The 27885-nt window shown below is 47.9% G+C and overlaps 1 protein-coding gene across 9 annotated transcripts in view; it reads left to right on the forward strand.

Annotated features, from left to right (window-relative positions):
• The window catches only part of KMT2C (lysine methyltransferase 2C), a 1736691-nt gene that overhangs the window by 907630 nt on the left and 801176 nt on the right, over positions 1-27885 (forward strand). For all 9 annotated transcript variants that reach the window (XM_085632007.1, XM_085632012.1, XM_085632004.1 and 6 more), the window contains one exon: positions 23355-23493. In XM_085632007.1, the coding sequence (XP_085488133.1) occupies positions 23355-23493 (139 nt within the window). The remainder of the gene's footprint in view (positions 1-23354; positions 23494-27885) is intronic.

Below are 27885 nucleotides of genomic sequence, written 5' to 3' on the forward strand. Positions count from 1 at the left end.
CATTGTGCCACCCTCAGAGGCCCTGTACCCTTACACACACACACTGCCCTTGCAGGCTGAGTGTCTGGGTGCAGGACAAAACAAAGAGTCGACATGGCACACATCACTGTGTACCATGCCCATCACCTACACTGCCAAGGCATATGTCAGCCACCCCTCTAGCTGGGTGCATTACGCCTATGGTGTGGGCACAGGAGCAGGAGCCCTGTGCCCCTACAGTACCCGGGTCCATTCCTGGGCACTGTAAGTGCAGTGCTGTCATTTAAGAATACATGGTGCTGAGAGCTTGTCAAACACGAGCTCCACAGCACCATATTGGCAACACTGAAGCCTGGGAAGTTTGGTATCAAACTTCTCAGCACATTGAACCCACACTGATGCCAGTGTAGGATTTAATGTACTAAGCACCCCAGAGGGCATCTTAGAAGATGCCCCCTTACAGCTAACTTGCAATCCACGTCTGCTCTGAGGCTGCCCAGGCTGCCACACAGCAGACACGTTGCTGGACCCCTGGGTGGGAGAGCCCCTGCTCTCCCGGGCCTGCAACAATGCACATCCTGGGTGAGGTGAGAAATCTCCTCCCCCAGGATGAGCAAAGGGAAGCTTCAAAGGCATGCCGCCAGTTGGAGTTTCCCCAGGCCACTGCAACCCCCCACTCTGGCGGGAAGCTTGGCCGGAAACCCCATACAAGGACAGGGGATGTGCCAGCCTGCCCACCCCACCCCTCAGGTGGGGGAGGCGAGGTGAAGCACATCTCCGGGCTCTCGCCATCTTGAAGATGGGAGGCCCTACCCTATCAGGATTAGGCTACTGCCCCCCTCCCACAGGAGAGAGGCAGGATAGGGGGTGTACCCACCCCAGGACAAGGACCCATTGGTCCCTGGCCTTCACCTACCTGTAACGCCCCTAAATCTAGTATTTAGGGGCCCCCTGAACCTTCCTTCCTCAGATTCCAGATAGAAAAACGACAAGAAGAGCAAGAAGAACAAAGACCTGCCCTGCAGCTGCTAAAAAGAGAAGAAGACACCAACTGCTTTGGCCCCAGCCCTACCGGCCTGTCGACTCTCGAACCTGCACCAGCGCGGCCTCCCACGTGGCCAGCAACCTCACCAACCCCGGAGGACCTGGCTACCTCTTAGCTCTAAGCCCCTGGGACTCCCACGAGTAGAGGCTCTACTCAAGAAACCTACTTGCTATCCCTGGCACCAGCCCGGGACCGCGGACCCAACACACTCTGCACCAGCCAAGCCTGGCCAGTGCCGGAGTGGACAAAGACCCAGAGGACGACCCCACGGCGACTGTGACCCAGAGTCCGGCACCCAAGGACCCCCCTCGACATCCCGGAAGAAGCCTGCAGCCTCAGAACCAAGTGCCACCCCAGCCGCGATCAACCAGAGGGTAAGATTCCCGACGTCAAAAGGCACCCCTGCACCCGGCGCCCTGCGACCCCCTGTGCCCAATCCTGGGGTACCCACCTAACCTACAACTACCCAACTTACCTCTCGAAGTGGTGGTGGCACCTGAAACCTCCTCGTCCCCGAGCCTGCAGCCTCTTTCCAAACCGGAACATTCCCATTGATTTCCATTGAGCGCCCTAAGGCTCAAAAGCACCCTGCACCCAGCCGCCCGAGTGGCCCTGGCAGTGCCCTCTCTACTCTAACCTACTTCCCCACTTGCCCTGAGTAAGTGACCAGGAGCCCAGCTCCCACAGCCGCGTGGCTTGCCAGACAGCAGCCACCAACCAAGGCCCCCCTATCCCTCATAGGATAACATTGGGCCCAACTCTCTCTGCACCCGGCCGTCCTGAAACCGCTGAGGGTGAACCAACTGTACCTACCTGACACTGGGGGACCCCTGAGTCCATGCCCGGAATTTCAACACTACCAGTCGAGTACTTACCCTTAAACCGCTAACTTCATTTTCCTCATAGGGTAACATTGACTGGCTTTTTCTTCAAAAATCTTCTAAGTGTGAACTTTTCAAAACTGCAAAAATTCACCAAAAATCAGCCAAGTGACAAAAACGAATTTACTCACCTGCTCCTAGGTGAGCTCCCAGTGCTGGATCTTGGTGCCCAGCCCTGACTCTGAAAAGCGTTCACAACTATACTTACTTCTAACTCATTTTTCTCCCATAGGAAACCATTGCCTGCTTTTCTGTGAAATTTCTTCTAAGTGTCTACTTTTGCAAATTTGAAATATTCTTTTAAAATCGTACCATTTCTGCAAACGAAATTACTTACCTGCTTTTGATAAGGACCCCAGTCCTGGGTCTAGGCACCCAGTCCTGGATTACTAAAGTAACGATAAAGTACTCTACCTGCAATTTGAATTTCTTGCCATAGAGATCCATTGAATGTTTTCTGTGAAATATTTTCTAAGTGCTAACTTTTGAAATAGCTAAATATTATCTAAAAATCATTACAGTTATTAAGTCGACTTTCTTCACTTGATTCTGAATACTGACCCCAGGCTGGTTCTAGGATCCAGACCTGGAATTCCAAAAGTAATCTGAAAAGTAATTTATTACAAATAACCTGAATTTACCATTGAGCTCAATGCATTGTTATGTTTAGGAAATAGGATTGTTTATTGCAACCAACTGTGACTGTTTACACAAATTTATTGCTTGAAACAAAAGTATTTATATTCAACCTCTCATTCTGAGAAAGTATATTTTTACCCCCTTGTGGTTCTAAAAATAAAACAAGCATATATTTTATATATACAAATCATTGGCCTAGAGTTCAGTTATTGAGTGTGTGAAACCATTTGCTGACTGAGTGTGTACAATAAATGCTTTACACTGTCCTCTGGTACTGCCTTACTGCTCGACCAAGCTACCACTTTTGAGAGTAAGGTCATACCTAACTTTGACCTCTATCAGCCTCTGGGGGACTGTGGACTCTGTACACCCTGTACCTATTAGGGAACAGTATATACAGAGCCACTTTCTCACAGAGCAGGAGCAGGAAGAGTCTGTTCCGGTGCCTGATGACTCCGCGGCTCCGGTGGAGGATTCTGAGGAGCCGACGCCGGTGGCTCCACAGGAGGATACAGGGGCAGTTCCTTATCCCCAATTCCCGGCTCCAGGTACGGATCCTTCGGGATTTCTGAATGCCATGTATGGCATTTTTCAGAGAACATCCTTCCCATCCGGAGCACCTGCAGGTCCCGTGGGTCCGATGGCGTTTTCTCTGGGAGTGCCGCAGCAATACGCTCAGGCTCCTTTTCTGCCTTTTATGCCGATGGCGCCTTCTTGGCAGTTTCCGGCGCCGGTTGGGAATCCGGCTCGACCTCGGATGGATGGTCAATCTTCGGAGCCTTCTTTGACGCCGAGGCCGACTCCATCGACGCCGCATCCGGCGCCGCCGACTCCACCTGTAGCGCCTCCGACGCCGGTGCCTTTGGCTCCACCGACGCCGCGTACGACGACGCCGGCTCCCCGGAGACTATCGAGGCGGGAGGCCCAAAGGGTTTTGGAGGAGGAAAGATATCGGGCTGAGGTGGAAGAAGGTGAAGTCGACTCTTCTTCGGATGAGTTTGGAGGTATAGAGGTAGCAAGTGGTTTGGATACCACCCCGGAGTGGGAGCATGCTTCTACAAGGTCTTCTCCACCACAGGAATTGGCGCCCTACCATGTTGTGATCAAGAAGGCCGCGGAGTTGTTAGATCTGCAGCTGCCCTCTGTGGAATACAAGTCCAATCTGCTTACAGAGGTGTTGCACTCCCCGACGTCGGCTTCGGAGCCTTTGTTACCTTTCAATGAGGCTCTCTTGGAACCAGTGTTGGAGGTGTGGAAGAAGCCTCTGTCAGCTCCAGCAGTTTGCAGGCAGGTGGCAAGGAGATACAGGGTTGCGCCAGGAGACCCGGATTTTTTATCCACGCATCCTTCTCCGGAGAGCCTAGTGGTGCAGGCTTCATGTTCTAAACATGCTTCGGGTGCTTTCCCCCAATCTCCTGCTGATAGGGAGTCAAAGAAAGTTGATCAGGCGGCCAAAAAGACATTTTCCTCAGGAAGTATGGCGTTGAAGTCATCAAATGCCACATGCTTGCTGGGGCGTTATGTTCATGCCCTGATGGACTCTATAAAAACTTTGGCCCCTAAGTTACCTGAGGGGGATAAGTCGTCCTTCATGGAGGTTGTGGCGGACACTCAGGCAGCTGCCAGGCAGGTGATCCAGTCTGGGCTGGATACGGCGGACTCTGTGGCGAGGATTATGGGGTCGTCCATTGCCGCAAGGAGACAAGCTTGGCTCCGTTCCTCAGGGTTTTCTGCAGATGTCCAGGCCACGCTGGTGGATCTGCCCTTTGATGGACAAAAGTTGTTTGGGGAGAAGGCAGATTCTGCTCTTCAACGTTTTAAGGACAGTAGGTTGACGGCGAAGTCCTTGGGTCTGCAGGTTCCTGCTAGAGGTTCAACTTTCCGTAAGGCTAGGGGATTCGGAAGGTCATCCTTTCGCTCCTTCCGACAGCCACAACAACAGCAGCAACAACAGCAGCAGAATCCCCTCTATCGCTCCTATAGAGGGAAGCAAAGGGGTCGGAGAGGTTCTGGTCGCAACCCCTCTTCTTCCTCCTCCTCCTCTGCTCCAAATGAGGCTTCAGGGAAGCAGCCCTAGATCCCCCATCCCGGATCATGTAAGACCTGTGGGGGGTCGGGTGTCCTACTTTCTACGGGGTTGGAAATCTGTTACAACCGACCTCTGGGTTTTGAACCTCGTAGAGACTGGGTACGCCCTTCCCTTTCGGGAGTTTCCTCCCCCTTACCCTCCTTGCCAAGGTTATTGCTCGGAGGACCACCTGCTTCTCCTGCAGAAAGAAGTTCAAGCTTTGTTTCAGAAGGGCGCAATAGAGGTGGTTCCGGAGCAGGAAAGGGGTCAGGGATGCTACTCCCGGTATTTCCTGATCCCCAAGAAGGACGGCAGATTGCGTCCGATTCTGGACCTCAGAATCTTGAATTTTTACCTGAAACAGGAGAAGTTCAAGATGCTGACCCTTGCGCAGGTTCTTCAAGCGTTGCAGCAAGGAGACTGGATGGTGTCGCTCGACTTGCAGGACGCGTACTTCCATGTCCCAATCCTGAAGTCGCACAGGAAGTATCTCCGTTTTACGGTTGGGTCGCAACATTATCAGTTTGCGGTCCTCCCGTTTGGTCTTACTACTGCACCTCGAGTCTTCACAAAGGTGATGGCAGTGGTGGCTGCTCATCTCAGGAGGTCGGGGATTCCGGTTTTCCCCTACCTGGACGACTGGCTTCTGAAGGCAGAGTCCCCAGAGATGGTGCAGCGTCATCTGCAGGTGACAATTCAGCTGTTATTCGACTTGGGTTTTTCGATCAATGTGCCCAAATCTCACCTGGTGCCCTCTCAACGCAACCTGTTTATAGGGGCAGTACTGGACACTACTGTGTGTCGAGCATTCCCTCCTCCTCAAAGGATTCTCGACATTCAGGAGATGGTCCCTTTATTCCACAGTGGAGCGGTTGTTCCAGTTCTGAAGGTCCTTCGCCTGCTCGGTCTGTTCGCTTCCTGCATTCTGTTGGTCAATCATGCACGCTGGCACATGAGGGCGCTCCAGTGGTGCCTCCGCAAGCAGTGGTATCAGCACAACAAGGATCTCGGGGAGTTGATCAAGATCTCCGGAGAAGCTGCAGCGGATCTGTCTTGGTGGGGCGTGGAGGGCAATCTGTCCCAAGGAAAGCCTTTCCATCTACCTCCATCGGTGGCCACAGTGATAACGGATGCCTCCACCCTAGGGTGGGGAGCTCATCTGGGGGATCTGGAGATCAAGGGTCTTTGGTCTCCAGAGGAGAGGTTGTTTCATATCAACCTTCTGGAGTTGCGGGCGATTCGTTTGGCACTCAAGGCCTTCCTCCCTTCCCTTCGCGGTCAGTCAGTTCAAGTCCTGACGGACAACACGACCGCGATGTGGTATATAAACAAACAGGGAGGAGTAGGGTCTCTTTGTCTCTGCAGAGAGGCCTTACGTCTATGGTCCTGGGCTCAGGACCATCAGATTTGTCTGATGGCAAATCATCTGGCCGGGGTGCTGAACGTGCGTGCGGACAGTCTCAGTCGGCAGTTCTCCGCCGACCACGAGTGGAGGCTCCATCCGGAGGTGGTTCGTCGCGTCTTTCGGACGTGGGGGACTCCTCGGGTGGACCTGTTTGCCACCCGAGAGAACGTGCACTGCCCGTCATTCTGCAGTCTCCAGTATCCGATGCAGGGGGCGTTGGGGGACGCGTTTCAGTTGAGTTGGGGCTTGCAACTCCTTTACGCGTTTCCTCCCATACCTTTGATTCCTCGGGTTCTGAGGAAGATTCGCCAAGACCGGGCCCAAGTCATTTTGGTCGCCCCGGACTGGCCAAGAAGGGTGTGGTACACAGATCTTCTCCACCTCTCCTCGTGCCCTCCGCTCCGTCTCCCTCTGAGGGCAGACCTCCTCTCGCAGTCGGAGGGGCAGGTTCTACACCCCCACCTCCAGAGCTTACACCTTCATGCCTGGAGATTGAACGGGGCAACCTGAGTTCCTTCTCTCTCCCACCTGATGTGGTGGACGTTATTTTATCGGCCAGGCGACACTCCACCAAGTCCATATACTCCTACAGGTGGTCTAAGTTTTTAAAGTGGTGTGGAGAGAGGTCCATTGACCCTTTAAAGGCTCATCTTTCTGATGTGCTTCAGTTTGCTCTTTCCTTGGCTCAGCAGGGCTGTGCTGTGGCCACGGTCAAGGGCTACCTTTCGGCCTTATCGGCATTTCTGTGCCTTCCAGATCAACCTTCGTTGTTTAAATCTCCGGTTGTTCTGAGGTTTATCAAGGGCCTTACAAACATGTTTCCTCCTACTCCATTTGTAATGCCTCAGTGGGACCTTAATCTTGTCTTAACCTTTTTAATGGGGTCCCCGTTTGAGCCTCTTCATAATTGTCCTTTGAGGCTGTTGTCCTTTAAGGTGGTTTTTCTTGTAGCCATAACCTCGGCAAGGAGGGTGAGTGAGCTTCAAGCTCTTAGTTCCAAACCTCCTTTTCTTACCTTACATGCTGAAAGGATGGTTCTCAGGACCAGGGCTGCTTTCCTGCCAAAAGTTGTTACTCCTTTCCATTTGGGGCAGTCTATTACCCTCCCTGTTTTTTATCCACCCCCTCATCCTTCCAAAGAAGAAGAAAGACTCCATCGCCTTGACCCGAAGAGGGCTATGAGTTTTTATTTGGACAGGACCAAGGACTTTCGTATTGATGACCAGCTTTTTATTGGCTACGTTGGTCGTTCTAAAGGTAAAGCGGTGCACAAGCGCACGCTGTCAAGATGGATTATACTGACCATCAAGATCTGCTACGCCTTGGCTGGTAAGACTCCTCCTGAGGGTATTCGTGCTCACTCTACTAGAGCTAAGTCTTCAACATCTGCTCTGGCCCGGGGTGTTCCTGTGGCAGATATTTGTAAGGCCGCGACTTGGGCCTCCCTCCATACTTTCGCAAAGCATTATTGCTTGGACTCTGAGATGAGGAGGGAGGGCCACTTCGCGCGCTCTGTCTTGCAAGACTTTCTGGTATAGAAAGGTGGACACCCTCCTCCGGGAGTGGGGACTGCTGTGGGAATCTATTCACAAGGTGAGGAATCCACTGGCAGATGTATCCATCAGAAGAACAAGTTACTTACCTTCGGTAACGCTTTTTCTGGTGGATACAGTATCTGCCTGTGGATTCCTCACCAACCCACCCGCCTGCCCTTGTCCACCTTTTGTATACCATGAAATAGGTCTTGTTTGAAATGCTTATATTTTCTCTTGTACATTTGTAGGAAATGCTTGTTTTATTAGCATTCCTTTGTTTTGTATGCTATGTATATGTATTGGTTTTTCTATATACTGTGTATACTTGGGATTGTCGTTGGTTCACCTGTTCGCCTCGAAGGCACGGAAAAAATGGGTGGAACTGACGTCATCACGCCGACGTGGGCTTCTTATGGCTCCGATGACGTCGTACGGAGTCGCGTGCGGAGCCGATGTATTGTGACGTCGCCCACGTCGACGTGGAATGCTGGGGAAGAAAAGTTCCGTGGAATGCTGGCGCAGGGGATATTCACAAGGTGAGGAATCCACAGGCAGATACTGTATCCACCAGAAAAAGCGTTACCGAAGGTAAGTAACTTGTTCGCCACTACCTCTCTTGCTCAGAGTTTTGAAGATCCAGAAAAACTGGGCCCAAGTCATTCTAGTGGCACCACATTGTGCTAAGAGAGTGTGGTACCTGGAACTCCAGCACATGAGCATCTGTCCTCCGATCAGGCTGCTGCAGGAGGATATTCTGTTGCAGCAGCAGGGCAGAGTCCTGCACCCAAGTCTGTGCCATCTTCATTTTCATGCTTGGAGATTGAGCTACGACAGTTCAGTGCATTTGACCTCCTATCTAAAGTTGTTGATATCATCTTTGCTGCAAGGCATCGGGCCACAAAATCAGTAGCAGCCCACCATTTGGAGAAGCTTGTGGTTTGGTGCTGTACTAGGCAGATCAACCCACTGCAAGCAAAACTATCTGAAGTATTGCTTTTTGTGGTGTTCCTTCCACAGCAAGTACTTGCTTTGGACACCGTTATGGGTTTAATTATCTGCCCTTTCAGCTGTTTTACAGTTGCTGGATCAGCTTTCCATATTTAAATCACCTGTTGTGATGCATTTGTTCCCACCTACCATGGGAACAGTCTAGTCCAAACTGCCAAACCAAGTCCTTCCGGAACTAGAACACAAGCGACCCAGGACCTGTTTTGCCCTAGTTATGGGCTCATCCGCCGGATACAGCTTGGTTCCAGTGACACGATGAGCATTGGGTTATTTTTTGTTCAACCTAGTGAACTATGTGCTTAGTTTTGTCATGTCTGATCTCCGTGGATTGTGGCTCGACAAAATCCTCTCCTGACTATGAAGGAGTTTTAGCATATTGCTTAGCATCCTCATTAAGGAAGGGATTTGGGCCCTTTGGAAGAGGAAAACTGGACCTTTGGCCTCTAGCTTAGGAATGACTGATCATTGCTTCACCTGTAGGAGGATAACCACTTTTTGCTCGGGTAGGTAATTTAAGTGATTAGATAATTTTAAATTAAAGCGAGTTGTATACTTTTTATAAAAATAAAAAAAATAAAGTGCTGTGTGAATCTATCCGGTGACGGATCCTTATTTAATTTCAAGGCTTGAATCGCCTATCTTGTTTCTTCTTCTGTGATAGTGTCTAGATTATCTGTAGGAAGCTGGGTTTCTGTTGCAGTACCCCCCCACACACACACTTTTTGCCAGATTTCTGATGCACTTTGACTTGATGTGCCCTGGGTCTTTGCCAATCAGTTTTCCCAAGACCTGTGTTCTTTCCCAAAACTGTACCTGCGTACCCCCAATTGGCACCTCTCTGGCCACATGCAAGTTCCTTGTAAAAGGTACCATGGGAACTAAGGGGACTGTGACCAGGGAAGGCCTCTAAGGGCTGCAGCACATATTGTGCCACTCTCAGAGGTACTGTATCTTAACACACACACACACACACATACACACACTCTCTGCCTTTGCAGGCTGTATGTTTTGGTGCAGAGAAAAGCGGAGAGTCGACATGGCACACATCCCTATGTGCTATGCTTACAACCCACTGCCTATTGCATAGGTCCGCTACCCCTCTAGCTGGGTGCACTATGCCACTGGTGAGGGTACAGGTGCATGAGCCTTGTGCCCCTATGGTCTCTGAGTCCATTCTTAGACATTGTAAGTGCAGTAAAGCCATAAAGAGTATATGGTCTGGGAGTTTGTCGTTACGAACTCCATAGCACCATAATGGCCTTACTGAATTCTGGGAAGTTTGGTATCAAACTTCTCAGCATAATAAACCCAAACTGCTGCCAGTGTGGGATTTAATGAAAAATGCACTCTGATGGTAGTGTATGATATATTATATAATGCAATCCGAGGGCATCTTAGAGAAGCCCCCTAAAAAAGGACCAGCCTCTGGTGGGTTCCCTGACTGGTAAACACCAGCCAGCCAACACAAGACATGTTTCTGGACACTGGGCTGGGAGCCTTTGCTCCCTGTGCCCAGAAACAAAGCCTTTTGTGGGCAGAGGTGGTCACACCTCCCCCAGGCCAGGAAGAGCCATCTGTGGCAGGGGAGCTTCAAAGGCCTTGCCGCGTTTCTAACGCGACCCCCCAGCATCTCCTGCTTCCTGTCTCCCCTCCTTTTCGGTGGGAAGACAGGCGGGAAAAATTAGGACAGCCCAGAAGGTTTGCCCATCCCTACCAAACCTACCCCTCATGTGGGGGAAGCGAGGTGAAGCCCACTCTTCAGTTCCCGCCATCTTGCAGATGGCAGGCACTCTCCAATCAGGATTAGGGATTGTGCCCACTCCCCCACGTGGGGTGAGCACACCAACGGTTTAGTCACCCTAAGGTCAGTAGCCCATTTACTACTGACCTCAAGACCCCAAAAACGTCCCCTAAATACAGTATTTAGAGGGCATCCCTGAACAAAGAAGGACTAAAATGACACCCAGCAGAGGAGACTGCAGAGAACAAATGACTTTGCCTCAGCCCATCTGCAGTTTCCAGAGATCCTGCACCAAAAGTCACCTTGTTCTGCAGCCAGTAACTTCCAGAACCCCAGGTAGGACTGACTGCCTTCCACAAATACAGGATCTCCTGTGAACAACAGCTCTGTTCAAAAGAAACAGCCAAGACAGACTCCGAGCCTGCTGAGGACAAAAAACCCAATGCCTGGATTCACCACTGCACCTGACTCCTACGGCCGGATTCAGAGTGGCCCATCGGTCCCAGGGAGGTCCCCCAGTGCTCCAGAGTCCGAGCCCACCATGGGTTGACCCCTCCATGACTCCCTGATGTCGCCAGCAGCCTCTGCATAGAGACCCCACCAACTGCGAGCGGCCTGTTAAGGTGAAATCCGAACTCAAAAGACATCCCTGCATCCAGCCGCCCTGCGCCCTGAAGAAGAGAACCCGAGGTGCACCTACGTCCCTGTACCCTCCAACTTATCTGCCCAGCTGTTGGTTCCTCCCTAAAGTCTTCCTTGACTGAGCCTGCAGCCAAAAACATACACCGGCAATCCCCATTGAAAACAACATGGCACCCGACGCCAAATCAGCACCCTGCACCCGGCCCCCCGTGCCGCTATGGGTGCACCTCGGGTGCTAAATTGGATCCCCCTTTGCCCTTAGCCTAACACCAGGAGCTTTACTCCCACAACCTTGTGGCCTGCTCATGAGCAGCCAGCAACCAGAGACCCCCTATCTACCTTGGATAACATTGGGCCTCAGCATTCTGCACCTGGTCGCCCTAGTGCTGCTAAGGGTGCTTTAAGAGTGCATCCTTGACCCTGGGGGAGCCTTGCTTCTAACCTCAGGAAACCAACTCCAAGACCAAGTACTTACCCGTAAACTGATAACACTATTTTCTCCCATAGGACTGCATTGACTGCTTTTCTGTGAAAAATCTTTTAAGTGTGGAGTTGGTTTGTATGAAAACCATAAGAAACTGCAAATGTGTAACTTAAAAAGTAATCCAAGAAGAAGCGTACACTGTAATCTACAAAGTAACTGAAAAGTAATATTGACTGTTGACTTACCTGGAAATCAACCAACTGCATTTAACCTGAATTCAACTGTAATTTACGGCAATAATATTGCAATCAGTACCAGGCCTGGCTTGGTTCTAGAAAATAAAATATATTTTATAAAATAAATTTTAAATAAATAATATTTTTATACGATTAAAATTGGTCTGAGTTCAGTCTTTGAGTGTATGACACCTTTTGTTGCTTCAGTTTGTACAGCAAATGCTTAGCACTACCCTCTGATAAAGCCTTACAGCTCGCCCACACTACCAGAAATCGAGAGTAAGGTATTATCTACTTTTACCTCTGCCTGCCTTTGGGGTTCCACTGGACTCTGTGCACACTATACCTTACTTTTGTATAGTATATAAAGAGCCAGGTTCCTACACTATCTTTTTGCCCTATAGTTAGTTTGGGTAAAACAGTGGAAATACATTGTGTTTAACAGGAGTCAGAATATTCCAGTGAAGCATATAGGAAACTATAATGTTCGAGGTATGTGAGCTGTGGATCACATGCTTTGCATACACCTGCCATCTAGTGTTGAGTCCAGATGTTTACAAGTTGGTTTTCTTCGAAGAAGTCTTTCCAGCAACGAGGTAAGGTCACTCATCCTTTTGGTGATAGTGCGCATGGGCATCGACTCCATTGTTAGATTGTTTTTTCCCGCCATCTGGTTCGGACGTGCATTGCTGCGCTCCGTTTCTAAATCGGTTCTCGGGTTCCCCTTGGTGCACAATCCACGCTACCCTCGACGGTATTGTTTTCGAACGTGTTCCCTTTTCTCCGCAGTTCGACTCGACATCAAGAAATCTTCAATTTAGATTGTGATTTTCGCAGGCGGCTTTCCGGCCTATCCGCGTCGGTCCGGCACCTAGTCGATGGAACGGACTCTTTTCAAATTCTGTCCCCTGTGCCACGCGAAGTATCCGCGTGCGGACCTACATCAGGTGTGTAACATGTGCTTGTCTCCCGAGCACAAAGAACAAGACTGTGATATGTGTCAATCCTTCAGATCGAATAAAATGCTCCACGATTGTCTGTCTCGATGTTGAGAGATGCAGCGGCAGCAGTTGGATGACACACTGGATCTCTTCAGCGAAGACTCCGAGCAAGAGGAAGTCTCAGTGGCCGAAGCAGAACCCGCTTCAGCGGTATCAGACTCCGAGGCAGAGTTGCAGATTTTCCTCAAAGACGACTATGTGCCACAGGGACAAGGGGACGTGAGTACAAAAGACCCCCCCCCCCTTCCTTTCACCGTCCCTAGAAAATCGAATGCTTTGGCACCACCTCTGCCTTCAGGCCAAGGTCGGCACCGAGAAGACATTTCCAACGGTCCGCCTTCCGGCTCGGCACCAAAATGCTCTGACAAGCTTTCCAACTCGGGACGGAGTCGGCCAAAACCCACTTCGGAGCTGAAACTTTCGGGCTCTAAACATAAAATGGGCTTAGAGCTGAAACCTTTGACACCGAAACCAAGGAAGCATTCCTTGGAGCCTAAATCTCTGGCACCGTCAGGACATTCCAGCTCGGCACCGTCTGCTTCGGTGCCGAAAATTAAACAGGTGCCAGTACCGCAATCAGATCGAAGCATGGACATTATACCACCTGTTAGAAATGAGATCTCTGGTTGGCTAAGGCTTGCGCCAAAGCCAGGCAGAGACCACCACTCTAGTCAGGGCAAGGGAGTTACATGCCAAAGATAACCCCTGCTCACCCCCTTGGTAGCTTGGCATGAGCAATCAGGCGTATCCTGGTGGCAATGTGTAAACGTTTGCGCAACACACACACACAGCAACAACATACTAGGCACACCACAAAAGTTGCTCCACACAAGGTTATATCAAAAATAGCCTTTGTATTCTCATAAAACACATTAGATGTAATCACACAATATGCACTGTGCCAACTGGCACTGGACAATATTTACAGGGGATTATATACACATGACAGGGCCACGTGGGCCACTGTCAGAATCATCACTTAGTAATGATAATAAATGTAGACATATAATAAATGTAGAACACAACCAGTAATTACTGGCAAACACTATACTCCGCATCATCCATCATATTATGCACAGTATCACATTTAGGCGTGAAATATATTCTGCGCCAACCTCATAAGCCTAAACCTATTAGACCATAATCTCCTAAGAATAACTCCCATTAGGAAATAATCTCACTAGCATAAACACCTTAGAGAATAAACTCAAACATAACACAGTATGCAAAACCTCATAATCATAAAACCACATCTAGAAGCATAAATCAGGGTGCATAAATCATAGTAAATAAATCACATTTCCTAGCACCACATAAATCACATTAGGGCCTAGCGCCCTAGGAACCTAACAGTCCCCCTGGGCAGCTGGCCTTCTCAAAGGGGCTCAAATGCCCTATGTCCAAGAGTCAGGGCGCGCTGCCAATGCAGCAGAAGTCAAGAGTGTGCAATTTGCGCAGCTGTGAAAGTTTGGTGCAAAGGAGAGCCTCTCACTCCTAACTCAAAAGACATGTCCGCCAAGAAAGAATGGCCTAAATGTTGCAGCTGCCCACTACTTGCTGGGCAGCTGTAAATATCAAATGAGGCCTGGACACTCCCGGTGCCCTTAGAACAATGTGCAAAACGTTGTAGCTGCCCGCGCTGGTGCGGTGCAGCTGAGGATCATGGGAGGGGCCCTGGCACAACTGCCCCCAAACATGCCCCCAAAACGTGGCAGCTGCCCTCTAGCAAGCGGGGCAGCTGTAGATGCAAATAGGGTCCCGGCACTGAGGGCTTCTAAATAAACTTAGCCCCCATATTGGAGCGGCCCGCAACGGCGGACCACTCGGGCACCGACAATGTGTCTCAACATGTAGGGGGACACGGGTCCCCAACAACCAGGTGTCCCCCTCGTTGGAGATATGTCACTGGTGCTACACGTACCCTCTGAGCCCCACTCCGGGACTCTTAACATAATGGCCCTCTTCGGCGCAGCTGCCCTCTAGCAGGTGGGGCAGCTGTGGCCATGGCAGGACTGGGAGGGGCACGGGCCCCTCTGGGCCCTCTTAAAACAAATCTGCCCCCTCGAAGGAGCGGCCCGCTCTCTCTCGCGCGGGTCCGCTCAGAACTAGGGACTGGAAAGGGCAAGCGGCAGCTTTACTGACCGAGCCTTGCGTGGGGACTCTGCTCCTCTCCCGGTCGCACTGCGGCTGCCCGCGGGGCTCCCTCTTCACCACGGGAGCCCCGCCTGGGGTATCACTCGGTCGCGGCCTGCTCCTGCTGCCTCCCCTTCACACGGGCCCCCTCCTGGGACCCGGGACTTCTTAATGGAGTTTGTGGCGGCGGGGTAGACTCCCGTCGTCCTCAGCATGTCCCAGCGTGGGGTAGGCTCCCGCCCGGGTCTTTGGACGGCACCCACGCTTCCAGCCTCTTCCGCTTCCGTCCGCAGGCCCCGCCCACAACCAGGCGGGCCGCGGTCACTTTCCTCTTCGCGGCGGCGGCAACAATGGTTGGGCTCCCTCTTAGTTTTAAATATAAAGTGGGGTGGGCTCCCGCGGCACCATAATGCATGGTGGGCACCTGCACTTGAGATCCCATAAGCGGGGTGGGCACCCGCCATATTGAGCATCACGGGGGAATCCCTCGCATCGGAATTCCCTCTCGGGGGGCGGCAGCTCAGCGCTGCGCTGCGCAGCCCACACATTCTCCTTGTCCTTCAGATTAGAATATAGCGCTAACCAGGCGCTAGCTGCAGAAAAGGGGTCCTTCCTACAAGAGAAGAGTAATTCCAGTAGAAAGTTCCTTTAGGGATCCAGGGGGCCATGCTGGGCCCAGGGAGGCAGCCCTCCTGGCAGGTGCTCCTGGGCGGCAGCAGCAGCACGCCCCGCAGGTCTTGGACCAGGTAAAGAACAACATTATGGGGTCACAGCCACTTCTTTTATACACCATTTCTCCTTTGTGTCACAGCACAGGGCTTGGGGATACCAGTCAGAACTGGTTTAGGGGGCATTTGGAGCACTTTGTTTTCAAAGCTCCTCTTCCCCTTTGTCAGGTGGGGACTCACCATCAGACACTCCACAGGGGTTGGCGGAGCCAGCATTCACTAGGGAAGCACCATCCCATTCAGAGTCAGGGGATTACTCCTCCCACCACTCTTCCTCCAGGTGTCCCATTCAGCTCAGCGCTGACTCACCCTGCCCCTCCTGGAGCCACCCACACCTCTCAGCTCCTGTCACTCACAAGCCAGACATGCAATTCACATCAGGCAGGCAGACACATAGCACACAGAAATGGCAACTTCTAAAAGTGGCATTTCTCTACCAGTCACCATAAATACGCGCACACCATTGCGCAGCATTTAGTCTCACGAATTCATACATACTAGACTTGACCACACTGCTCCTCTCATACCAGGAATTACCATGGACACACTTATCCCCCATGCATTCCTATGGGAGGGCAGGCCAATCTCACCACACTCACTCAGAGTGCACGCACTTTACGCTGGGCCACAGTGCTAAAGTGCCCAGAGGCCTAAAACCACTACCACCATGTCAGAGCTTAAGGCAAAAAGTTCAGGGGTGAACCTGCCAAAAAGGGCAAAGTCCAACACCACCCAAATCAGGTCCGAAACAGAAAAAAACTCTATATTAATCCGGATACTGGACACATTCACACTAAACCGCCATCCAAAGACAAGCTTCCAGATGACGACAGCTCTAGAATTCCATTGAAGAAAAAACATGTAGGGACAAGTCCTTTCGACACACTACCATATCCCCCTCCTCCCTCTCGGCCACCATTTGATCCCTTACACATTACACCTAGGCAGTCTCCTCTGCCCTCACCCTGATGCAGATGACACTGATGACGATAACACAGTCACCAATAGATCCTTGGACGGATTATACCATTGATCTTCCACAGGATACAGACCCAGATCTTTACCCTGCCAGACCATCTCCACCGGATGACAATCTGTCATATCAGGAGCTCATTGGTAGAGCTGCACACAACCATGGGGTAGAGCTCCATAAAAAGTCCTCGGAGGGGGAATTTCTCTTTAAAAACTCTAGCAACACATAAATCCAGTCAGACACTGCCTATGCTTAAAGGTTTGTTAAGGCACACATACGACATCTTTAAAGACCCTGTATGTGCTAGGATCCTCATTCCTAGAGTGGATAAAAAATACAAACCTCCCCCCAACCGACCCTATCTTTATTAAGTGTCAGTTGCCACTGGACTCTATGGTGGTATCCAATGCTCAAAAGTGAGCTAATACTCAAGCATCTGGGGATGCTCCTCCCCCAGATGAGGAGTCAAAACTAATTGATGCTTCTGGCAAACGTGTAGCTGCGCAAGCAGCTAACCATTGGCGTATTGCTAACACCCAAGGTCTCCTTGCAAGATACCATAGAGCTTACTGGGACGAAATAGAACATTTCCTACAGTTTCTCCCAGATGAATAGAAGGCCAAAGCACAAAACTTAGTTCAGGAAGGTAAACCTATTTCCAACACTTCCATTAGATGCGGCCAATACTGCAGCTAGAGGGATAAATACAATCATCCTACTCCGGAGACATGCCTGGCTACTTGTCTCAGGTTTTGAACCTGAAGTACGGCTATCTATTCTAAACATACCCTTTGACAAAAAACATCTTTTTGGCCCTGAAGTTGATAAAGCGCTTGAAAAGATGAAAAAAAGATACAAATTAGGCAAAATCCATGGTAGCACTTCAGTTTCCCTATAACAGGGGTTCCTTTCTGCTCTCTTTTTACAGGGGAGGGTCCAAATCCACAGGGACAGATCAAAACACTTCCTCTTACAAAAACACTTCTCAATCATCCTTTACAAGAATTTTTTTCAGAGAAGGTTACAGGTCAAACCGTCCAAGGGGTAAAGGTAAAAACACCACACCCCGCAATTCCCCTTCCCCAAATAAGCATTGACTTCCCTCTGACTATTCCACACCTGTCGGAGGAAGACTTCAACACTTTCTCCCCATTTGGGAATCAATAACAACCAACAAATGGATATGATTGGAATTATCCAACATGGTCATTGCCTGGAGCTTACCAACAACCCTCCAAACATTCGCCGCAATATCGCAAATTGTCAACAGAGCACCAGCACTTGCTCCAGCAAGAAGTGCAATCTCTATTACTCAAAGGGGCTATAGAACCAGTCCCACTTCAGTACCAAGGGCCAGAGGTTTATTCCCTTTACTTTTTATTTGCCAAAAAGGACAGATCATTAAGACCTATTCTAGATCTCAGAGAGTTAAACAAATACCTACTGTCAGAGTACTTTCACATCGTGACTCTGCAACAGGTGCTTCCTCTTTTACAACAAGGCAACTTTATATCTACTTTGGATCTAAAAGACGCCTACTTTCACATTCCAATTCATCCAGCTCATCGCAAATACCTTAGATTTGTGAAAGCAGATAAACATTACCAGTTCAAGGTACTTCTATTTGGTGTCACCACAGCCCCCAGAGTGTTCTCCAAATGTCTCGCAGTAGTAGCTGCTCATCTCAGAAAACAGTGTATCCATGTCTTTCCTTACCTAGACGACTGGCTTATCAAAGCGGGCACTTACAACTGTATTTTACACACTCAGGCAACAGTGCACCTACTTCATCAGTTAGGTTTCACAATCAATGCACAAAATTCTCATCTGTGCCTGGCTCAAGTGCAATTATATCTAGGAGCTTCCCTCCACTCTCTCAAAGCTCTAGCCTCTCCCAATGTAGCCAGGATTCACAATATTCAGGCCACAATACTACATTTCAACCCAATCAAACATTACCAGCCAGAGATTTTATGCAGCGGCTGGGAATTATGTCATCCTGCATTGCAATTGTGCGTCTTCTGCAGGAATGTCTAGCGCGTCAGTTTAAATAGTCACAGGGTCAATTAACTGATCTAGTGTTGGTAGGCGGCTGCACCCATCGCGCCCTGCAGTGGTTGAACCCTCAAAACTTATCAAAAGGGCGGCCTTTCTTAGACCCGATTCCACAGACCGTACTGACAGCAGACAAATCTTTAACCAGTTGGGGTGTTCATCTCCAACATCACACAGCACAAGGGCTGTGGTCAGGCAATCAAGTCAAGTCAAGTCAAATCAGCTTTATTCGGTGTGAAATGTACAACCATAAAAGCATACTACTAACAATGAAAAATATAATATATATACAATTAATATATACACATTTTACAAAGAACCAATAGTTCACTAGAGGGAGCACACACAATTTATCAGTAAGAATGTTAAAATTTCCTCCTTATACACAGTTAAAATATATACACTTATTTAAAAAATACACAACTATATACACTGTTTAATATAAAATTTCTCATGTATTAAAATGTACTTATTTTACAAGGCTGTTTCTTAAATTAATTCAGTGTTCGACAAGCCTAGTTACTCTCGTCAGGGTTCTCATATAATAATGCATCTAGATATGATAGTTCTCTTCTTTTCCTGACTGCTTTTACAATAAAGTGAATAACAGAATGCACAGTTTTCATATTGTCCAGGCTACATAAAAATATAAAAGCCTGTTTGCAATCAAAGAGCCTATTAGTTAGGAAAAGTGGTTTTGAGACAGTTTTCCTAATATCACTGTAGACGGTACAAAATAATAAGAAGTGCAACGTGGGGTGTTTCCATTGCACGGGCAGTTTGGTAAATTATAGGACCACCTTTCCTTATTGGAGAATGCAATTAGGTAATGTAAAGTACCAAGCCTGAGCCTTGTTAGGCAGTATCTGTGTTGGTCAGGCAATCACAAACGTCTCTACATCAACTACCTGAAATTTCTAGCGGTGTTTCTAGCACTCAAAGCTTTCCACACTCACTTTCTACGCAAAACTGTCTTAGTCCGTACAAACAACATGACATCGATTTATTATCTGCAGAAACAGGGAGGGACACACTCTCTCCAGCTGTCCCGGCTGGCACAACGCATTTGGAATCGGGCAATTCATCACATAATTTATCTCCTAGCTGAACACCTTCCAGGGGTAGACAATCAAATTGCGGACCGGCTCAGCAGACACAGAGCGCAAATTCACGAGTGGGAACTTCATCCCCGAGTTCTTCTTCCCTACTTTCAACAATGGGGATTTCCACAGATAGATCGGTTTGCTACAGTCCACAATGCAAAATGCCCAAACTTTGCATCCAGGTTCCCACACCGTCTATCCAAGGGCAATGCTCTATGGATGAATTGGTCAGGAATATGTGCCTATGCTTTTCCACCTCTCCTACTAATTTAATTACTGGTTCGGAAGCTCAAACAAACATCCCTCACATTGATATTAGTAGCACCCACATGGGCTCGTCAACCTTGGTACACCACCCTAATAGAACTTTCAGTGGTGCCACATCAAAAGATGCATCCCACATACACACTCCTTTTTCAGAGCCATGGAGAAATCAGACATCCAAATTCCAGAGAACTCAACCTAGCGATTTTGCTCCTGAAGACAGAGTTTGGTTACTTACAATTGCCACCAGACTGTATGAATATTCTCAAAGAGGCTAGAAAACCTACTACTAGACCATGTTATGCAGCAAAATTGAAACAGTTTATCTATTGTTATAACTGCACCAATCCACTTCATGCCTTTGTTCAAAACATCATTTGTTACCTGTTGCATTTACAACAATCTAAATTGGCTTACACATCCATCCGTTTACACCTAGCAGCGGTAGCTGCATACTTGCAAAATAGACAGCACTCATCTCTATTCAGAGTACCAGTGATCAAAGCCTTCATGGAATGGTTATAAAGGGGGATACCACCAAGAGTTCCCCCTGCACCAGAGTGGAACCTAAACATAGTTCTTACAAGGCTAATGGGTCCACCTTTTGATCCAATGCACAAATGTCTGTTACAATTCCTCTCATGGAAGGCTGTTTTCCTCATAGCAGTAACCTCACTAAGAAGAGTTGGTGAACTTCAGGCATTAACTATACAAGAGCCTTTATTTCAACTTCATAAAGATAGTGCTTCTTCGACCCAATCCTAATTTTATCCCTAAAGTAGTTTCTGCTTTTCATAACAATCAGTCAGTTGAGTTACCTGTGTTCTTTCCTCAACCTGATTCTGTAGCAGAGCTAGCTCTGCACACACTTGATGTTAGAAGAGCTATACTGTATTATGTAGAAAGAACCAAAGAATTTAGAAAAACAAAGCAACTATTTGTTGCTTTTTCTCCACCACACAAAGGCAATCCCATATCTACATCAGGTATTGCAAGATGGATTGTAAAATGTATACAAACATGTTAAGCCAAAGTAAAGAAAGAACTTTAAAAATACCATCTAGAACACATCCCACTCGCAAAATAGGGGCTACTATGGCCTTCTTAGGGAATATACCCCTAGCCGACATCTGTAAGGCAACAACATGGACTACACCGCACACATTCACCAAGCACTATTGTGTAGATGTGTTTGTGAGACAACAAGCAAATGTAGGCCAAGCAGTACTTAAAACACTGTTTCAAACAACTACAGCCACTACAGATTAGCCTCCGTTTTGGGAGTATACTGCTATATAGTCTATGCAAAGCATGTGATCTACATCTCACATGCCTTGAACGGAAAATGTAACTTACCCAGCAAGCGTCTGTTCTTGGCATGTAGAGCTGTAAACTCACATGCGCCCACCCGCCTCCCTGGTCTCCTGTAATGGTTGTAGTTCTCAATTTACATTCATACGCATGGACATCTCTATTCTGCACTCATTAACTCCATTCTCACCCTCTGGGGGAAAACAGTCTAACAATGGAGTCGATACCCATGCGCACTATCACCGAAAGGAGGGGCACCTTACCTCGTAACTGGAAAGACTTCTTCAAAGAAAAACAACTTGCAAACATCTGGACTCAACACTAGATGGCAGGAGTATGCAAAGCATGTGAATCTACAGCTTTACATGCCAAGAACAGATGCGTACTGGGTACGTAACATTTTCCATTTGCTAAACTAGTCCAACATATCCCTTTCAGTTCATGATAACTCCTGTGGCTATTTTACTTTGTTTCTTGCATTTCCTCTCTATTTTCTCCCATACTGGTGAGCTAAATGTGTACTCACTTAATCCGTGGTGGAGTAAGAATGTTATTTTATATAACATAGATTTAACTCTGCTCTTCTAGCATTTATGCTTTTAAGCTGGTCTCTAGTGGTTGTTGGTTTGTAAGGGATCATAATAGACATGTTATTTCTGTAGTCTTCTTCCATCTCCTTTAGTTCAAGTTCCTATTTCTGAGTTTCTTAATTTTTGGAGGTGTGCCATAAGAGCACTACACTTCCCTCATGCTAATGCCTTAAACATATTCCATTTTCCATAGGAGAAACCTCTGTTCTTTAATTTAAGGAAAATACCTCTTGTGTGTGAGTGGTTTGTACATATTTTGTTTCACAAGAAAATGAGTGCTTTTGGGAGAACACAGGGATGCAGTCCTCTTGAGTGGTCTATTGGAGTGGTAAAGGGGGGAATTATTGAGAAAACAACCTTGGATTCTAATGACCTGTTAAGCTGAGGCAATGTCTACTAGGAAGGTAATTTTTCAGGACAGATGCTGTATCGAAGCTTACAATATAGTTTCAAAGTAGGGGTGCACATTAATTTTGATAGAGACGCAGTAAGTTCTTGAAGCTTTTATTGAAGATTCTATTATGCTGAAATGGATTGCAAGCAATTAATTTTTGTATCTATCAGAAGACCTCAAATTAAATAAACACAACAAAAGCAAGGCAAGATAAATGTTGCAAAGTCCTATAGTCTACTTCGTGGGGGGTGTTAACAACTTGTGAGGCCAGCCGTATAACTGAAAAGAGCAGTTAATTCTACTGTATAGAAAAATCTTGTATGGTCGCATAAGATGCATTGGTTATTTTGAAGGATAAAGAAGGATAAAATCAGATTGTGAAATTCAGAAGCTGCCAAATTGGTCATTGGTTCTAACTGAATGTCCTGCGAGGAGTTGCTCAATCATTACAACATGTATTCACCAAAGGTATAAAAGAGGCATAAGGTAGATGTATTAACATTACCTATAATACACAATAGAACACAAGCCTTAACTGTTCTTAGCAGTACTGTACTTCTGAAATTATAGGTCAGGGAATGATGAGAGAGGAATGAGGTGTCAAAGATTAACATTAAAGACAATTGATGGAACAGTACCTGCATCAAACAATTCAAGCAAAAGTGAACACATCAGAGGTAGTAGAATGAATATAAAATGGCATATACTTGGGAATTATACTATTTAAATAAGGATGTCTCTGGAAAATATATATGAATGTGTGTCAAGAGTAGACTGGTAAATGCAATCCTAATTTTCTTATCTGCAATCACACTGTTTAAGTTTATTCAAAGCCAATGTCATTGCACATAAAAATTTGAGGTTAGCAGGCTCTTCATGTAGAGCTCAGGATACGTTTTACTGTATAAATTGTTATTTTATATGTTAAATGACCAACAGATAAAGTAGCTCATCATGATTGCTTCTTAAATCATGTCTAAGTCTTGACAAACGAAAATGCTCGCAAGTAGTTTTGATTAGAACTAGTGGTTTGTTAGACCCTGATGGCAAATGGAAGTAAGTTACATTTTTTGTTCTGTTTATGGCTACGTCTTTCAAAGTACACACAACTTCAGAGTGTCAGAGGCTTATTTTTAAAAGCATGAAAAATGATTTACCATGATGAGTGATTGAGCTATCATTGTATTCTGTTTCTGTAGGAGGAAGTGTTTTTGCAAGAATGCCTCTAATAAACGGCCTCATTGCTCCCCGCCCACATCTCCCCCACCCACCTGGGACATCTGGACCTGCATTAGGCACTTTCTCTCCGATTTCACAATTGCCTTACGGCGATAGCAGGTAAAAGTAGGCAGATTCTTCAAACTGATGATTGTGGTTTACTTTACAGTTATGTTGTACTTTATAATCTGATTTGTCAGTACATGCTTATTTTTGTTCCGTAAATTCTGCTCATTGTGTTCCCTCTGTGAAAGGTACTAAATGCAAAATTGTGATTTGGAAGAAAATGTTCATAATCTTGTAGTTTGGCTTAATTTGATCGTTTGAAAGGCCAGTCCACTGAGGAGTTTTACAGACCAATTCTGATCAAATATGTTTTGATAGTTCTAGATTAAGGCAAGTTTACTATGTGCAACTGAATGGCAGTTAGTTGGAAGAGACCAGGGGAAATCCTTTCAGAATCAACATGATACTTTTAGTTACTTGGGAATGTTTTTCATGTTAATCAAAAGAACAATAACATTAAAAAAAAATTAATTAACTGAACTCACTGATACAGTCTTGCAGTTGGTATTGACTTGAAATGGTTTTTAGCACCAAACATAGTGGTGAGAAATGTGTGAGGCGGAAATATACTTTTTAAATGAATGTGTGTACTACATATGAAAGCTGCAGCTTTAAATTTATAATTCAGCTTTCATTGTACTGATTTGTTGTATATGAAAGATAAAGGTAAAACTATACACTATACATGTATTAGGGGCACACATAATGTTTTCCTCACAGCTTTATATAATGAGATTTGTGATTCCAGAACTGTCTCATAAATGTTGTTGTTACCTAGATTCAAATGGAACTCGTTTAGAAGCAAGGTTCAGTCAAATGTACTGCTTAATAGGTTGAGTTGCTAATAACTCTGTCTTGTCCTTGTTGAGCTTGAGGCGGTTGTTCCTCATCCAGGAGGCGATGTTGGCCTTGGTGATTTGGAAGTTGGCTCTTGTGGTGTCGCATTTTCTGATAGGGAAAGGACAAACTGGGTGCCGTCAGCGTTGAGTCTGGGTGCGGGCGATGTCTGCCAGTGGTGTCATGTATGTGTTGAAGAGGGTGGGGCTGAGGGGGGAGACCTGGGGTACGCTCCATATGACACCTTCAGGTGCGGAGGAGAAGGGTGGGAGGTTGATCCTCTGGATATGGCCCTAGAAGGAGATCCAATTGAGTGCGTTGTCTTGGATGCCGATGAGGTGGAGTCTGGTCACAATTTGTGATGGGAGACTGGGCTGAAGGCTTCTGATAGGTTGAGGAGGATGAGGGCAGCGGTTCCACCTTTGTCGGGGAGGCGTCTGATGTCCGTTGCTGAAATTAAAGCGATTTTGGTGCTGTGGTTTGGTCGGAAGCCGGATTGGTAAGGGTCGAGCAGGTTGTCTTCTTCAAGGAAGTTAGTACGTTGGCAGTTGATGGCTTTCTCCAGGACTATGGCCGGAAAGGGGAGCATTAAGATTGGGCGGTAGTTTTTTGAGTTTGTTGGGGTTGGCTGAGGGCTTCTTCAGGAGGGGCTTGACCTCCGCGTGTTTCCAGGCATCTGGTACAGTAGCTGTTGTGATGGAGGTGTTGTGGAGATCCATGAGCTGGCGAGTGATTACTTCTCCTTCCAGGTTGTACATATAGTGGGGGCAGGGGTCCGTTGGGGATCCAGAGTGGATTTGAGTTCATGATGGAGGTGATGTCTTTGATAGAGAGCTGCTTTCATTTGGTGATTTGATGGGAGTGGGAGGTGTTGGCATGGGTGTGGAGGTCGTTGAGGTCCCTGGGTTTGGGGGGGGGTCGAAGTTGCAGTATATGATGGCAATCATGTAGTGGAAGTTGTCCGCCAGGGAGTTGCAGAGAGCTTGGGAGGGGCGGGTCGTGTTCCCTATGGCTGAGGGGCAAGAGAGTTCTCAGATGATGCTGAAACGTTCCTTGGTGTGGTTGACGCTTTTGGTGTTGAGGGCTTCTTTCTTGGTCTCTTATACGATGGTGATAGCTCTTGAGGGCGGCTTTGTAGATATCGAGGTTGGTGGGGATGTTGTTGGATCGCCAGAGTCTCAAGTTTTTTTGCAGTTTCGCTGGAGGGTCTGTAATTCAGTGGTCAACCATCTTGCTCGTTTGGGGGGGTCCCCTGTTGGAGTTGTTCCTCAGGGGGTTACAGTGTCATTGGCTGAGGAGATCCAGTTGGAGAAGTTAAGGGCATCAAGTTCAAGGGAGGTTGAGTGGTTGGTGGCGGGTCTTGCTGCTTTGAGGGCGGTAGTCCAGAGGGGTTGAGTGATTTTGCTCCAGTTGCGGCAAGGGTAAGTGGGGGGTTTCTTGTGAGCTGTCGATGGTGAAGTAGATGATGCCGTGGTTAGTCCAGGTCAGTTCGGTGGCGTTTGAGAACTTGGATCTGTCGTCAATGGAGAAGATGGGGTCCAGCGCGTGTCCCGCTGTGTGTGTGGGGGAGGTGACAAGTTGTGATAGGTCGATGATGCTCATGGTCTCCAGTAGTGTGGTGGAGTTGGTGTCAGACGAGTCTTCTAGGTGGAAGTTCAGATCCCACAGGAAGACATAGTGGTTGGAGTTGATTGCCAAGTGACGATGAAGTCTGGAATGAAGTTGCAGAAGCTGGGGCGGGGCCAGGAGATCTGTAGACGAGGATTCCTCTGATGGTGATTTTGGAGTCTGGTTTGAGCTGGAAGTTGACGTGTTCCATGATTGGTGTTGTGTGCTTGTCTGAAGCGATACAGTTGAGGGAGTCCTTGTGGATAAAAGCGTTGCCTCCACCAAGTCTGTTGGGGCAGTTGTGGTGGATCATCTTGTACCCAGGGAGGTTGCGGTGGGCCAAGTTTCAGCGATGAACATCACGTCAGGTGCGAGTATGTTATGGTGTCCCAAGTCTCTGTGGCATGTTTGCATACAGATCTGATGTTAACTGGGGTGCAGTGGAGCTGTGGTCTATGAAGGGGTGCGTGCTGCTGGTTGGTGATCGTGATGGTTCTTGCGTCGCATGAGAAGCCGCAGTGGTGACAAGTGAAGGGTCCTTCAGTGGAGCGGCGTAGCAGCAGTTGTTGTCTTGTGGCTTGGGTTTGAAGTGTCGGATTCTTCTGTGGAGTACCGGCTTCGGGCTATAGACCCAGGTATCCTGGTGCTGGGCGCAGACCGGGTACAGACTGGCTTACCTTTGGTGCACCCTCTACGCGCCAGCGGCGCAGCCTCCATTAGGTAGCTTTGGGAGGAGGGTAGAGCAGTCTGGGGGGCGAAAGGACAGGGGGCTGGTCGGGAGGACAGTGAAGGTGAAACCGGCAGGAACCGGTATGAAGGTGCACGACCCACGAGCCGAGAGCAAGGGCACTGAAGAAGAATGCACAGGAGCAAGTAACTAAAAATACGCTGATTCCACAGGGAAGCAAAATTACACAAGGAGGCAACTAAAATAAGATTAAATAAGGAAGCAACTAAAAATAAAATTACACAAGGAAGCAACTAAAAATAAAATTACACAAGGAAGAAACTGAAAATAAAATTACACAAGCCAGCAACTAAAATGAAGACTGAGCAAAATATGAAAATTACGCTGCACAAGGGCACACAGGGCATGGCTAGAACCGGTGAACTCCGCGCTGTTTGGAGGGCCGGAGGTGCCTCTGCTGCGAGGCTACAGCAGGGGAGTATCGACCAGATCAGGAGGTCGGGGTTATTCACTGGAACCATACAGCAGCCTCCATTATGAGCCCTAGGAGGAGGGAGGGGAAGTTTGGGAGGCGGGAGGGCAGGGGGCTGGGTGGAAGGACGGCTCTGTTGAAACAGGCAGGAACCGGTATGAGCGAGCATCTGTGCCCTCGACTGCGACCAGGTCTGGGGCCTTCTTCATCCTCTGGCAGTATTCTGCAATGTAGTGTTGCTTTGTGACCACAAATGGTCTTTGGGTTAATCTTTGCTTGCTTGTCACATCTCTTCGAATTGTGTCTGGAGCCCCGAGACAGAACATGTGAGCCTCTGTCACCGAAATATCCCTTGCACTCTGGAAAAAGTGTTTAGAAAGAATCTGGCATGGCTGACAGAATTCAAGGGGGCGAGCTCAGGAATTGCACCAAAAGGTGCATAAAGAAAAGAACTGATGTCAGCAAACAGATATGGCTCCTATGTAGAGGCACCAATGTCACTTTCAGCGTGGGACTGACCTTTCATGGAATCACAAAACTCCACCCATGAGGGAAATGCTTAGAAAGTCACTGGATCCAGTCTGGCACCTGGGGGTATTCACACGGTGAGAAATCTTTGGTTAGAAGAGCCCATCAGAAAGTAGTTAACTGTCATTAAATGAGGACAAGCTAGGAAGACCCCTTCAAATCACAAAACCTTATTTGTCAAAGGAAAGACCTTGGCCTCTGCGCATATACTAGATTAGTATGAGGCTCAGGCAAAAAAATCCAAAACCAGGATACCAGATACTTGCAGTTGGGCACTCAGGGCAGCCGAGTTTGACTATGCATCAGGCAGGGG

The sequence above is a fragment of the Triturus cristatus genome, chromosome 10, assembly GCF_964204655.1.
Source record: "Triturus cristatus chromosome 10, aTriCri1.1, whole genome shotgun sequence".
NCBI lineage: Eukaryota > Metazoa > Chordata > Amphibia > Caudata > Salamandridae > Triturus > Triturus cristatus.